General features: G+C 37.9%; 4 protein-coding genes across 5 annotated transcripts in view; 2 read left to right on the forward strand and 2 right to left on the reverse strand.

Moving 5' to 3' along the window:
- Positions 1 to 2025: 2025 nt before the first annotated feature.
- Positions 2026 to 3464, reverse strand: LOC136255683 (uncharacterized). The gene has a single exon (XM_066048498.1). The coding sequence runs from the start codon at positions 2791 to 2793 to the stop codon at positions 2221 to 2223; it is 573 nt and encodes a 190-aa protein (XP_065904570.1). The 5' UTR covers positions 2794 to 3464; the 3' UTR covers positions 2026 to 2220.
- Positions 3465 to 8552: 5088 nt separating this feature from the next.
- Positions 8553 to 9508, forward strand: LOC136255680 (ADP-ribosylation factor-like). Its single transcript, XM_066048493.1, has one exon. The coding sequence runs from the start codon at positions 8720 to 8722 to the stop codon at positions 9287 to 9289; it is 570 nt and encodes a 189-aa protein (XP_065904565.1). The 5' UTR covers positions 8553 to 8719; the 3' UTR covers positions 9290 to 9508.
- Positions 9509 to 12865: 3357 nt separating this feature from the next.
- Positions 12866 to 13787, reverse strand: LOC136255588 (uncharacterized). The gene has a single exon (XM_066048390.1). It carries the CDS (start codon positions 13594 to 13596, stop codon positions 13024 to 13026), a length of 573 nt encoding a protein of 190 aa, XP_065904462.1. The 5' UTR covers positions 13597 to 13787; the 3' UTR covers positions 12866 to 13023.
- A 443-nt stretch (positions 13788 to 14230) lies between these two features.
- Positions 14231 to 16050, forward strand: part of LOC136255409 (multiple PDZ domain protein-like) — a 32199-nt gene continuing 30379 nt past the window's right edge. For both annotated transcript variants that reach the window (XM_066048162.1, XM_066048163.1), the window contains exons 1-2: positions 14231 to 14348; positions 14588 to 14647. In XM_066048162.1, coding sequence (XP_065904234.1) covers positions 14632 to 14647 — 16 coding nt within the window. In that variant the 5' untranslated portion in view covers positions 14231 to 14348; positions 14588 to 14631. The remainder of the gene's footprint in view (positions 14349 to 14587; positions 14648 to 16050) is intronic.

Below are 16050 nucleotides of genomic sequence, written 5' to 3' on the forward strand. Positions count from 1 at the left end.
TAATTAGTTTTCATCCATGTAACTACTGTCAAATTTCTTATGATGATCATTTTGTGATGGCTATGTGCCGTTCCTCTTAACCTCTTAACGTGAGGTTATGTTATACATGCATCTTATGGGAAGTACTGCATGTTTTGGGTATTAAAGTCAGCAAGCTAAAGTTAACTGTCTTATTATTCCACTATTGATAGCTGATACACACCTGGATGATATTGATAAGTCTATCTTATAATGTTTCATGTGGTCAGATAGACATATTCCTTTTACATGTGAGTAGGAAAATGTGTAGATGTAGTCCCTAACCTGGTGCATGTGTGGTAATTGCTTAACAGGTTGATAAGAGTACATCAATAAATATGAACTCTACTTGTAAAGAGACCACTAAATGGTTTAAATATGAACGGAACATTATGCATTTGACTTTTTAGAGTTGAAAATTACAAAGTTTAATGTAAAAAGTTAAGATTAGTGTGCACAATATACTAGCTGTCTACACTAACATCAAAAGTAAATAAATTAGAATGAAATCTGTCTATCCTAGTCTTGGCCTTAACAGGCAGGTGGCTGCTTTAAAAAGGTTGGTTTGTAACTTATCTTCCGTTTCACTTTGAGAATTTAAAGTTGGCCTTTTTAGAGAGGTGGCCTTTCTATGTAGGTGATCGATAAGACAGGTTTTGCATTTTCAACTTAATTGACCATTTGACTATTTTCAACACGAGATTGCTCAGTTATGTCACTTTTGCACTTGTGATTTATTATTCTAAGTATTTTTAATTACAGAAAAATACAAAATATATCATTCCAGTTTTACTTGAACCACTCATACTTACAATTTAGTCTCTTGCAAGATGTTGAGAAATCTGAGCATGTTAAAGGAAGTAATTAATCAGGTAGTTGACCTGACCTGAACTTTGACCTGATCTGAACTTTATGTTCTAGAATGTACTAGGGACACCATGTGTTATCTAGTGTAGCACTTACTGTTAACTTGTAGAATATTCTAGTATTATAAGCTGGGGTATATAAGTAATTCTTGTAGTTCAAGTTATTGAGTTATAAGTGCTACCTTGTAATTGTGATTAATTTTGTCAAGTGATATATTAAAGACTTTAATCAACTATACTCTGTACAATTGCACAAGCTCTGCAAACAAAACGCACAGTGATGGCCATTTGGCTATTTGGTATTTGAATTTGAGTAATTTAAGTGAGTCATGCACTGAGACCCTTCCATTTTTACTTAACCATTGGCTATTACTACCTTAGTTCCAAATATCATGTAATGCGGTCATGACTTTCAAAATCAGCCACCACGCATGTGCACTCGAAAACAATGTTTAAGCTATTATTTTCAACTTGAAATTTATGGCACCACTCAAGTGTGGCTACTATTGAAGGTGCAGTGTTTAAGGAAATGTGATAAATGCAGAACATGTCCTCTTTTCTGAATCTCCTATTCCAAACATTTAAAGATGCACAAATTGTGTACAAACACTACAACTAGCTTAAGGGAAAGTTGCGAGGGTTGTCTCAAAGACCCATGCTAGATTTGCCATTTATGTAGTTTGCAACTCATCAGGACTCACATCAGGGTAGTTGCATGATCATGTGTAACTATTACAAACATCATGCATCCATGGTGCAGAAGGTCACAGGTACATGCTCACTGCGCATGCACAGATTACTAATTTCTGGTTGGTCTTTTCATGATCTCCTACAGAATGGAGATCATTATGATTAATGTGGTTTGTTGCATGGCCAGCATGGGATCATGCAGGAAGAGCAGCAGGTTAACCTCATACCAGTACTAAAACATGGTGAACAAGCCATGCAGTGTCTGCCTTGTCATCCCATAATTCTAGTGTTGTCTTACTGGACTCAGCTCATACAGGATGTGTAGCAAGGTGTACATGTGTGGTAGGAAGCATTATAGTTTTTATAGGATTATTAGTGTTGCCATTTTACCATGATAGCTATTCCTTACATACTTTAACCTTTTTCAACAGATCCCCACAAAATTATACCATTTAGCAGTTGTATGTGTCTTTAATTTAATTTACCTACAATAAACAAGTGATGGAAGTCGACAGCAATATGATAACATTACACAAAAAACATATACAATCATTCAACTCTGCTGTATAGACAAAAGTACATATATGGAAACTGATGTGAAGTGAATAGTAGTATTACACTGTATTAAAAATAATTTAAGGTGATCTTAACTCTTGCTCTTCTGAAACTTCTTCACCATTGAAGACAGCTCATTCATAGCCTCCCAGACGCCATCTCCACTAACTGCACATGTGGACTGAATGTACCAAGGTCTGTTGCGAATTGAATTGAGTTCTAATTTTGTCATTATCTCACTGGATGATGCAGCGTTAGGCAAGTCCTGCTTGTTAGCCAGTATCACCAGAGGAACTCCAACCATTTCATCGCTCTCTAAGATCGAGGCTAATCCGTCCTTAACTTCACTAAATCTGCTCCTATCTGCACTGTCAATTACATATATAAGTCCTTCTGATCCATGGAAGTAGTGCCTCCATAATGGACGGATCTTTTCTTGTCCACAAACGTCCCACACTGTAAAAGAGACGCTCTTGGTTGGCTGTACCGTTTCTACATTGAAGCCCTGAGTGGGAATGGACTGAACTGTTTTGTTCAACTTTAGTCTGTACAGTATTGTGGTCTTGCCTGCAGCATCTAAACCCAGCATCACAATCCTTGCGTTGCTTTGAAAGGTGAACGCCTCCAATAAATTCGTCAGTGTTGATTGCAAAAAGTTTCCCATTTTCAGTTGATTGCCGGGTTGAGTGTTGATCTTCTAGGATTGCTTGTTTCTTTTCTTCAATTTCTATACCCATGTTGGTGACTCAGTGTGTTTAAATACTCAACAGAACGATGTGCTGGATTTGAAACTCGTCAGCCTGACACGCACTGCTTGCCACGTTGGCACCCCTCCCGGGTTTCACTCTTTTCACTACCTTTCATAACCCTTACGTAAAGCATCCAGACTTCCGGTTGTTGCTCTCTCTCTCTCTTCGACTTTAGGGCACGCGTTATAGTCGACACGTCCAGTATTTGTGCGAGTAGTCGACTTTAGGGGTCACGTCCAGTAATTTCCACGAGTAGTCGACTGTAGGGGACGCGTCTAGTGGTATTAGCGTTAGGGGTTAGAGTTCAGCTTTGGATTCTTCTTCACCTTTAGGGTTAGGTTCTTCTTACTATATACAGCTTACTTCGTGAGTCACATTTATAAAAGGGAGCTGGCAGCGGTAGCACATTCGGTAGCACACTGGGCTATCACACTGGAATCCCGGGTTCGGTTTCCCATCAGGATTGCACTCTTTTTTTCGCCTTTTTGGTTACCGTTTTTCGTCTAAGGTCTATAGGGATATGAAATACGGTGGAAAGAGTGGCACCCCCACCACATCCCTCACCCGGCGAGCAAAATTACGTTTTCATCACGTGACTACTAAAAACAGTACAGATGTCACCGAGCATTGGTGCTAAAAATAACTTTTGGCATTATAGACATAGATTAAACCACTGGGATTTATAATATATGCTGGCATTGTAGCTATTATCCTATGGTTAGGCCCCTAAGTTTGATCAAAGGTATATGCAATCAGAGCCTTATGTACATTTTAATAGTATTATACTACTGATCAATGATCATGATGCGTGCATAACAATATGGCGACCCAGTTTGTCAGGTGCTAACTGTGTTATTTTTAGCTGTGACTTTGTGGCAGACTTTTTAATATAGATAAACTTTGTTTGCAAAACAGAAGCAAAAGCAAAACAAAAAAAAAATGAAATTTAAAAATACTGGACATGCAAAGGTTATGCATGAGATAGGATTTTTTCAACCAAGCAATAGCTTATGTACATACCAATGATCATAGATAATTATTATCTATGCAATAAATCAAGGCTCTTGTGTCATATGTGTACTACTGTATACACAGTTTATTTTCGTTCCTTTTCCATTGAGTTTATATATAACAATTTAGTACACAGAAAAATTTGGAATTTTCAACTAGAGTAGGGACCATAGCACATCGATAAAAAAATACCGAAACAAGTTTGAGTAGTGCACAATATTAAATCACAGTAAAACAATAAGAAGTGCTATATCTCTACTGTGCATCAAAGAAATGGTGCTGAGTGCCCCAGTTATTGTCTGAAGCTGGTGATATTTCCCTGGCAGTTAGCGAGGCCAGGCTTTAAGTAACTGAATGACTGTATGTGTGTTTTTCATCTTTATATTGCCATCATTGAAAAAAAAAACAAGTATCCATTACGCTTTGTTGTCAGCTATGTTCAACCCGTTACACAGCAGTACGACTGAATCAAGAACTGTTTGAAACATACCTCTGCTATAGCCACTATGACAAATACGGACGATTTCTGTTACGAAGGGAAGCCATCACGTGCTATTGCCAAATCAACGCTTTTCGCTGTCAGCAAAGATGGATGAGACACAAAGGAGGTCACTGGTAAGTCCATGAAGAATGCATTGTACGTACTGCGGTATGCCAAAAGGCACCTGTCTGGCTGAAGCGACGTCAAACAGTGGAAAAATTAAGCCCATATAGCCTTAGCTGTTATCGAGTTACACTTGTCTGAAGGCATCAGTCAGTTGGTCGGTCAGTCAGTAGAAAATTCTGTTAAATAAATTATTTTTAAAATTCTGTAGCAACTTGTTGAAAGTGTTTCGGGCCGATCTGAAAGCTTGTTTGGGCTTAGTTTCACATAACCAATACTGCCTCATTGTCGTCAAGGGAAATTGAGGCTGTGTTTTGGATGATATTATCTTGTGGGCCACGCCTACTCCTTTGTGGTCCTTACTATGTACTACTATCGTAGTGTATGATAACTACAACCTCATGGTATCAGTGGTAACCTACTAATGTGGATAAGAGAACTTTTGATTAGTAGACAACAGTGTGTGGTTGTTAATTAATAGTAGTAGCTAGTTTTAGGTGGGTTAAAGTTATGAGTGGAGTACAACAAGGGTCAGTGCTCGGCCCATTTCTATTTATTTTGTATGTAAATGACATAATAACTGACGGACTTCAAGGTACACTAGACATGTATGCTGATGACTCCAAACTTTATAGGATTATCAAAACACCTCAAAATGTTGAAATTTTACTATTTTATTTCAAACTGAAATATAGTACTTTGAGGTGCACTACTGTAATACACTTAGGTAGGGAGAGAACAACATTTATATCCTATATGATCAGGTCTCAGAAAACTAGAATCTACAACAGAACAAAGAGACTAAGGTGTATGGATTACACCAGACAGGGCTCAACTCTTCATTCATTGCCATGAAATTGCAAGTAATGCCAATGGAGAAGACTGAGACATAGTTTCAGAACTAGATCAGCACCAATATTAACAGTGTTATACAAAACTTTAGTTTGATCACATGTAGAGTACTGTGCTCCAAGTTGGAGTCCTCACTTAGCAAAGGATATTGATGCATTAGGAAAAGTACTAAAGAGTCACTAGTCTGATAACATCTATCTCTAGTTCTCTACATATAAGCTATAAACAGTAGTTACAGCTATGTACATGTACACTGTAAAATGTCAATTCACCCCATACTTTAATAACTCCGGCTCTCATCAAGCATCTAGCTGCATCCATGGTTACCATGTTCAAATATCCAATGTATTATATAATTATGAGGTACATGTATTTATTATCTATTCAAGGGAAGATTTAGGAAGGTGCATGGGGGCTGAAGCATCCCCTCCAAAATTTTACAGTACCAGCTAGAAAGATAGTAGAAGCCACAATACAGGTGCAGCTGCATCTAAAGCATACATGTATATGGGAATTGAAAACATTTAAAGAGTGATATGAGCTAATCTTTTCTACAAAAGGGGATCAAAGGGGTAAAACTGCTCAATAAGCCACTAGACATTGAAATACTCTAATAGAACAGTCAACTACTTTAAAATTTCGGCATTAAAATTCTTTAAACTATAATGAACAAAGACCAACTCCTAGATCCCTTGAACTTCAACTATGAACTCAATTTATGACCATACTGCAGCATTTATGCTGTATGAAAGCTGCTAGAAAAAAATGATTTCACTTAGATAAAGTGCTTTCAAAATTTGTATTTAATATTTATGTATTAACACTAAGTCTGCTTACAGACACATTTTTTTAAAACTTTTCCAAGCTCATGATACAGCAAAGAAAGGGAAGCACTATAAAAGAACATCCATGCAATAGCTGTACAATGCATGCATGTTCATGATGTTTGTGGTGGCGGTCATTACAATGCATGCACATCACTATCAGAAGTATATATAGCTATTCAACCCAATAGGGTACATCATTCTACATGTATGTACATACATAGACAGAAGAAAGGCTGTAATACACAGTGGGGAGATCTAGGATTTCCCAAGGGGTGCTAAGCTAGGGACATTTATAGTGGTGCATGGCTAAACAATATGACAACTGGTTGATAGCTAAACTATACGACAGTGTGAGAAGTACACTCAAGATGAAGAGAATGTTTTATCTATATAAGGTATCTTGGGGCATGCTGCAGCTCACAGGAAAATTTTACAAATTTAGCCTTCTAAGATTAAATTTGACAATAATATTGACTGAACCTTGTAATTAGATATATTAATATTTGTAATTAAATACTTTGACCACCATAAGTGATGTAATTTGCATAACAGGAGTCAGTGCCCCCAACTAAGAAAATAACTTTTTTTCAATACTTTGATAAGTGAGACAGCATTCTCTAATACTATTATTGCTCCCAATGACATCACTTCAATGGTCGAAGAATATTAATTTTACTGTCACCATCCACTATTACATAATATTTCTTGTTGGAAAAACTAGCACTGCAATTTTGTGGGTGTCTGCTTTGTCTGTACACACTCCAGTAACTACTGCAGGGAAATATTTTGACATGAGAGATGAAGACTAACAAATGAAACATTAATGTTATTATTATACTCCTGTACATGAATAGAGCCGCTAGCATGTTGCCTTACAATTTAACAGTATAATTTGTACATGTCTTGGGTATGATTGGGCTTTCCCAGTGTACCTGGTAATTAAGTTTCATTGTGGATCGCCCTTCTGGGTGGACCATTCTATGATTGTTCTACAGGTGACTTTCCCACCACTCGTCATAATGAAGTGCGTGATCTCACTTCTAAGCTTCTCACTGAGGGCTGATATGAAACATGGTTTTGTTCTCAACAGCATGCAGGGATGTGAGGGTGTTTTATCCAAATGCATCCAGCAATCTCCCCTCTTCTCTGTCTGCTTTGTTTTGAAGGTATGAAGCAAATAAGTATATGCTCAAAGAATCAGAGAAGTTAAGCATGGTGTTATCACCCCCACCCCCTAGTGCCTCCAGTGGGGTGGCTCGTGAAGCCACTATTTTTAAAGAGATCAGTTTGCAGAGTAGCTCAGTATTAAACGAGAGGAACATTTTGATTCAGTGGTTATGGGTTGCCATTTGATTTGTCATTTGTGCTGCTTAGTAGTGTGACTTTATGCATTTGTGACAACCGGACATCGCTGTAGAGGCCATCCAGTAAAAGAAGGTGATGTCTTCCTTGCAGCAGCTGAAGGAGGCCTGCATTGACTAATTTATTGTTCTCATTCTTTTTTTTAAATTATAGATTAGTCAGTATAGATTACTAGATTAGTCTGTATAGATAACATGCGTACAGTGTATAGATAGACAATTAAGTAGGGCTGGAACCATCTGAGAATGAAGGTCTAATTTAAACCTCTCTGAAGCTTCCGGCTTACAAGAAAGCTTCGAAGCTTATGTACCATTGATCATAACTGATGGGTGTACACCCATAATGGTCTCACATTTTGTTGTGGCTGTGCACAGGTTCTAGTATACAGCTGCTTAGAATTTATTAATTTGGTTGGTTGCAAACTCCTAGAAAGCACATAGTTGTTTAGACACACCAGTATATTATATCTATGTTTACAAAGCATTGGAGGGATAAAACCACCTTCGAAGATTACAATACCTTTGAAAGTTCCAAAGCTTCACAATCAAGTAGCTAGTCAAGTCACTTGGACAACCTAAATACAATGAAAAGTAAACTGTAAATACTTCAGAAAGTACTGTAGCTATTTGTACTAAATTTTGATTTACATACTACACTGACAAAAGTATATGCAATTGTATTAATGTAGCTGTTTATAAACTCCAAGTGTATTTGACTGTAAGTTGTCGGTGACCTGCCCTTATCTCACATATCTCACAGCCAGTGTGCTCTACATCAAAGCTTTAATCTTCATCCTGTACAGCCTCTGCAAGTTAGTCTTAGCCGATGCATGAGGATTTTGCATGTGGCTGGGGAGCCGGCATTGTCTTAATTGGCCTGAGATAGATTATGGAGGGTGCTTTCTATGGTATATTCTGTTGGTGCATCAGTAGCTGTGCATAGCATCTATCATAAGGTGGACGTTGTAATAAGAGGACAAACGCTATTTTTAGCCATAAATTGTTCAATGATACGCTTGTGTACTATTTTTAGTAGTGACGTGATTTTATGTGCCAGCGTGGCAAGCTCTGACGGGAATCAAATCTCTGTTGAGTATTTAAACATACTACGCCACCAAAATGAACGGAGAAGAAACAAACGATCGTAAAAGATTCAATCGAAGAGATCATTAAAATTCAATCTACAATGGGAAATCTTTTGCGATCGATGAAGACTTCATTGGAGGCGTTTACCTTTCAAAACAACGCAAAGATTGTGATGCTGGGTTTAGATACCGCAGGCAAAACAACAATACTGTACAGACTGAAGTTGAATGAAACAGTTGTCAGGCCCACTATTGGTAGCTTCAATGTAGAAACGGTACAGCCAACCGAGAGTGTCTCTTTTACAGTGTGGGACGTTGGTGGACAAGACAAGATCCGTCCATTGTGGAAGCATTACTTCCATGGATCAGAAGGACTTATATATGTAATTGACAGTGCAGATAGGAGCAGATTTAGTGAAGCAAGAAATGAATTAATTCGGATCTTAGAGAGTGATGAAATGGTTGGAGTTCCTCTGGTGATACTGGCTAACAAGCAGGACTTGCCTAACGCTGCATCAACCAGTGAGATAATTACACAATTAGAACTCAACTCAATTCGCAACAGACCTTGGTACATTCAGTCAACATGTGCAGTTAGTGGAGATGGTGTATACGAGGCTATGAATGAACTGTCTTCAATGGTGAAGAAATTCCAGAAGAGTATGAGTTAAGATCATCTTACTATCGTAGGCAGGGAAAGTTACGTGGGGAAAAAGTTTTGCGAATTTCGTGATTACATTGGCCATCACGAAACTTTTATACCCTTAGCTTTTATACCCTTAGCTTCCTACATACCTATATTTATACACAAAGACATCAACAGATTACACAGTCAGCTTTGCAAAAATTTTCTGCTGGTATACAAAGTAGGGTATCATTTGCAAAGTTTTCCTACACGTAACTTTCCCTGCCCACGGTACACTTTTCTAGCTTGGAGTTGGATACATGAATAATAATTATGGGTAATGTACTTATTTTATTAGTAAATATTTGAGTTATGATTGTGATAAATCGCCATGTATTATCCTTACAATGATAATGGTAATCCTACCTAGCTATTGTGATGATACCACATGTATATTCAAGGACATTCTTCTTACTCGATTTAAGGTTGCATGTATACAAATATTTAGGCAAATGGAGTATAGTAGAGCTCTGCTGTTGCAACACTAACATGCAGGCTTGTATTGCCATCCATTTAACTACTGTCAAATTTCTTGTGATGATCCTCCACTGTGTGATGGCTATACCATTCTCCTTAACATGAGGTTATGCTGTACATGTATGTTATGTGGTATGGGCTGCATCCACATGTTTCGAGTATTGAAGTCAGCAAGCTCTATCTTATTATTCCATTGTTGATAGCTGATACACAGCTGTAGCCACAATATTGACAAGTCTATCTTATAGTGTTTCATGTGGTCAGCTAGTCCTTTGTGTGTGAGTAGAAAAAATGTGTAGCTGTAGTCCCCTAAAATGAACTCTACTTGTAAAGAGACGACTGAAACTAAGACTAACATGTTGAGAAACCTGAGCATGTGTCTGTTGGCCATATGGCTAATCACTCTTGGTATTTGAATTTGAGTAATTTAAGTGCACAGTAAAAACTACCTAGTGACCGTCACTACATTTTGTGGCAATTTCCAGTGACCATCACTACTTTGTCAATGACCTTCACTGGGATTTGCCACAAAAAGTAGTAATGGTCACTATGTCACTTTTACTGTGTGAGCCTAGTAATGTGATGAGACCCTTCCACTGTTACTACCTTGCGTAACTTCCTGGAAAAATTCTAGAATATTGTATGTATTAGATTGTGATGCTTAGCTGACAAAAGAACATATATTTTACATACAGTAGTTGTATTATCACTACCACACCTTTTCACACTGAAGAAATTTGAAGTACGTAGTAATAAATTGCAATCACTTGGCAAGCAAGCAAGCAATTATATTTGTTAGCTATGAAGGTGTGTTCTCTGTAGCAGCAGCATGATTTAGATACTGCTCATCTACATCTATATGATTGATCAAAGACATAATTTTGGTGCCACAAATGCACTAAAGCTATAGCATCAGTATACACCATCACTGGACCAGAGGCACTGCTTGCAGAGATCATTGGTATATAACACCTCTGCACTACTGTGCTCATACATCCAAATCCTCATGACTGGTACTGGTAAGCGTCTTGCCAAATAAAGCCACACTTACTACATGACAATGTGATACAAGGACAGTTGGATTATTGTTTCTCCATGTTACCATCACATGTGTGAAATATTATGTAAATATATATACAACTCAATTATGCTCTTTGTGTCTAGACTACTGTACTGAATAGCTACATTGCAGCATTTTAATATTGTAGTTTATATAACCACTTTAACACTGAGAAGTAGGCACCACCTATAAAGTTGTATAACTAGCTCAGTATATTGCAGAGCCCAAAACTTCATTATTTCTTGTAATGTTAAACCGAAAAAAATTGATTTTATGATAAACTGACTATATAATTAAAACATATATATTGTTGCTGAGAAGTAGCTACTAAATTTAATTGAGATACTCAATTAAAACAGTCACATCAAATAACTGTATGAGTTACTGTTCAATGCAAGCAGCTAGTGTATAATGAACTGGAAAGAATATTACTGATGATGAAATGGTATAATGATCATGTATATGTTTTATATTGCTCAATCGCCAACCATGCATGGAGTTTCTAGCTGCACCACCGAGAAATTTTGTTGTAGCTAACTTCTGAGTAGCCAATTCAAGTACTTCAACAGATAGCATCTACCAGGGTTGTAAGTGCATGCTTGGGTCAGTACTGCTGACCAGCTGCAGATAGACCCACTAACTGGACTATATAGTAGTCTGGTGAAATCTGTATCTGACCTAAAACAAGAATATGCATCAAGAGACACTAATGACATAGTTTTGGGCACATTGTTGTCCACAAGTCCAATCTACACTGGTTATTAAACTAGGAAGGATCATCAACTGATGAAGTGATGATGAAAACTGAAGACTGTTTATTGCTGGATGTGTAACATGTGTCAGTACTATGGGCTTAATATGAGTTCTTGATAGACTACTGCATTAACTTGGTTGAAGCCGTGGCTTTTACTACCTTATAGCTCCAAATATCATGCAGTGACTTTCAAAATCAGCCACTATGTGACTCGAAAACAATGTTTAAGCTATTATTTTCAACTTGAAATTTATGGCACCACTCAAATGCATGCAGCTATATTGAAGGTGCAGTGTTTAAGGAAATGTGATATTTCAAAATCCATCTTAATTAATTTCTTTCAATAAATGCAGAACATGTCCTCTTTTCTGAATCTCCTACATCTGTCTAAAGATGCACAAATTGTGTACAAACACTACAACTATATAGCTTAAAGGAAAGTTACGAGGGAGTGTAGGGGTTGTCACAAAAGTCCCACGCTGGATTATCCATTTATGTAGTTTGCAACTCATCAGGACTCACATCAGGACAGTTGCATGATCATGTGTAACTATTACAAACATCACACATCCATGGTGCAGAAGGTCACAGGTGCTCACTACACACAGATTACTAATTTCGAAGAGCAGCAGGTTAACCTCATACCAGCACTAAACCATAAAGTGACTAAGCCATGCAGTGTCTGCCTTGTCATCCCACACTGTCTTGCTGGACTCAGCTCATACAGGATGTGTAACAAGGTGTACGTGTGTGGTAGGAAGCACAATAATATTATAGTTTTTATAGACTAGTAGTGTTGCCATTTTACCATGATAGTTATTCCCTATACTTTAAATGCAGAGGAGGTTGAATACGGCACACGTGAGCGCATATGTTTGTATTGAAAGTATAGCCAAGCCTTCAGCTAAGTTTTAACAAGCACTATTCAAAACGTGCACCTCAAGTTTAGTACATTATAGGGCAATCTACCCCATTCAACCCCACTACTCCAAGCCTGTAAATCGCTGTTGAAATCTTAAGGGATCACGTGCGTTGCAAGTTTCATCAGCTATCTATGGATAAATCGATGGATTTTTATATACTATCTATGGCTTAATCTTCGTCTTGGAAATATGCAATTAACCATAATAGTATTTAGTAGCGTTTATATCATGTCCAACCTCCTCTGTTTAAATGTTTCAAACCAATAACCACCTTTTTCAACAGATACCCACAAAATTATACCATTTAGCAGCCATATGTGTCTATAAATTTACTGTCTAATAAACAAGTGATGTGTAAGTCAACAGTAGATATGATAACATTTAGTTGTGCCACAAAAAACATATACAATCATTCAACTCTGCTGTACAGACAAAAGTACATACATGGAAACTGATGTGAAGTGAATAGTAGTATTACACTGTATTAAAAATAGTTTAAGATGATCTTAACTCTTGCTCTTCTGAAACTTCTTCACCATTGAAGACAGTTCATTCATAGCCTCATATACACCATCTCCACTGACTGCACATGTGGACTGAATGTACCAAGGTCTGTTGCGAATCGAGTTGAGTTCTAATTTTGTCATTATCTCACTGGTTGATGCAGCGTTAGGCAAGTCCTGCTTGTTAGCCAGTATCACCAGAGGAACTCCAACCATTTCATCACTCTCTAAGATCCAGGCTAATTCATCCTTAGCTTCACTAAATCTGCTCCTATCTGCACTGTCAATTACATAGATAAGTCCTTCTGATCCATGGAAGTAGTGCCTCCATAATGGACGGATCTTGTCTTGTCCACCAACGTCCCACACTGTAAAAGAGACATTCTTGGTTGGTTGCACTGTTTCTACATTGAAGCCAATAGTGGGGATGGACTGTACTGTTTCGTTCAACTTTAGTTTGTACAGTATCGTGGTCTTGCCTGCGGCATCTAAACCCAGCATCACAAGCCTTGCGTTGTTTTGAAAGGTGAACGCTTCCAATAAATTCTTCAGTGTTGATTGCAAAAAGTTTCCCATCTTCACTTGTTTCGGGTTGATCTCAGTTCTAGGATCGCTTGTTTCTTTTCTTCAATTTTTCTACCCATGTTGGTGACTCAGTGTGTTTAAATACTCAACAGAACGATGTGCTGGATTTGAAACTCGTCAGTTTACACGCATTGCTTGCCACGTTGGCACCACTTCACTCACCGCGAGCAAAATTACGTTTTTATCACGTGACTACTAAAAATAGTACAGATGTCACCGAGCATTGGTGCTAAAAATAACTTTTTGGCATTATAGCTACTGGCAGGCATCATAGGCCTGGTGTTTCTAAATCTATGCTGGTATTGTAGCTGTTGTCCTATGATTAGGCTTCCAAGCTTGATCAAAGATATGTGCAATCAGAGCCTTGTTGTACATTACTGTCAATAATCATGATGCATGCATGATTATTGACAGTATGGCGACCCAGTTTGTCAGGTGTATGAACTGTGACTTTGTTTTTTTTTCCCAAAAGGTAACAATGGAAAAAAATACCAAGAGCAGTTATGAGAACGCCTTGAACAGCCTTATGTTTTCAACCAAGCAATAGATTACATACCGATGATCAATCAGTGAGCTACGTAGAGGCATTGGAGGCGTCAAGTGTGCAAGGCGCGTGCGCGTTAACCTAGTGCTTGTAGTTAGAATATTGCGCGCTAAATTTATGTTCACTTTTAAAAGATCGCATTTTTTGTATCGGGAATGCTGGAAAGTAGAAGAGTTTAGTGTTGCAAGACTTTGTTAAGGTAAAAATGTTCAGTCCCTGTTTGTGTGTACGCGTGAATAGTTTATATGTTCTCTACAAAGACAACGATCCTATAGGTTTTGAAATGTCAAATAAAGTAGATCTTGTGTGCCCTCATAATGGCGATTTTGGTAGACGTCTTGTGTGTTTTAATGTTTTTTTTTCATGTCCTGCGCGAGTGCTTACTCGGCAGGCACATGACGTGATTCTGTAATTATTTGCCGCCTTTTCTTCTTACAGTCCAAATTGAAGATCATCACAGCAGCGCGGCTGAAGAGGAGCAAATGGCCAGCATTAGTGGTGAGCAATACACCGCATTGTCTATTGTTTCACCACAAACTACACCATTAATGAATATATTTAGTACATGGAATGACCCCATTCACACCTGTTGGCCAACTGGATGGTGTTGGCTGTACAAGCCTGTTGTAGCACCACCTGTGCCTGTGCATAGCATGATACATTAATTGCAGACAACTAGTCCACCTTTAAACAGCAACACAAGCCACTTTCTCACGTTGGTTATGTTTTGTTTTGTTCTAAACACATCTTTTAGGGGGCTTCACTTTATTCAAGTGTGATGCAAGGCTGTTAAATTTCTCAGCTATGGGTATTGTACAATAATCATTATTGGTTTGCCTTCTAATACTACTGCTGTACTTCGCCACTATAGACACACACACCACGTGCATACTCTCACTACATACACATGCACTACACATAGCAACACACACAAGACACAATATAGTGTTGATAAGTGGTGTGTTTGTCATCTTGTTGTGTACAAAGTATTAAAGCTTGTTGATTAGTTCACCTAACTGTTTGGCTGGTTTTGTGGTGTGGTTTGGTGGGTGTTTGTCCAACTGCATGGCAGAAATTCCTCTCTAATTGCCAGCCACTTTGCAAGGTCAATAACTAGCTTTGGTCATACACCACTTGTGTACCTGTGGTTGAATGTTGTTAATGTGGTTAGTAATTATCAGGGTGTGTGTGTGTCTGTAAACTTTGTAAAAGCTACACACATATAGTTAGTGTGTGTGTGTGTAGTGTAGTGTTGTGTGCATGATTCATATGTGTGTGTGTTTTAATATGGACGCCTTGGGACCAACCAATAATGTCCTGATTATCAAGGTGTCCTGATTTTCCAGGTCAGTTTATGTGCTAGTGACTGGATTATTTACAAGTGTCCACATTAGCAGGTTCCAGTGTTCAGTAGTGTATACACCTTTTTGTCCATATATATGTGTGTGTGTTACAAAGCCAAAATTACTGTAGTTACTTGGTAACAGTATATTTTTACTGATCTTACTGCATGTGTATGTTACTAGTAGCTAATGTGTTGTGTCACTGTGTCCAACATCTGTTTCAAATAGTGGTTGAGAGATTTGTTGGTTGTATCATGTTGCATGCCTTTAATTCCTACACCTCTGCAGTACATTATCCTACAAATTACCAATAGTTCATGAATTGATATTATGAACTGTTGAAGGGAACATTTTAGTGGGGAGGTTTATGTTGACAGTTCCGAGTATCCTCAAGGCTCTTACTAACCCCTACGAAATACGTTATATTTTATATATAGTGAACATCAAAAGATTCTGTGGCACCTTTTAGTAAAGAATTACTGTTAGACTCATTCATCTTTACATAGTGAATTCATAAAGTCCAGCTATATGTTTAAGAGTGTATACAGACAAGAGTTC

This window comes from Dysidea avara, chromosome 5, assembly GCF_963678975.1.
Source record: "Dysidea avara chromosome 5, odDysAvar1.4, whole genome shotgun sequence".
In the NCBI taxonomy this organism is placed as follows: domain Eukaryota; kingdom Metazoa; phylum Porifera; class Demospongiae; order Dictyoceratida; family Dysideidae; genus Dysidea; species Dysidea avara.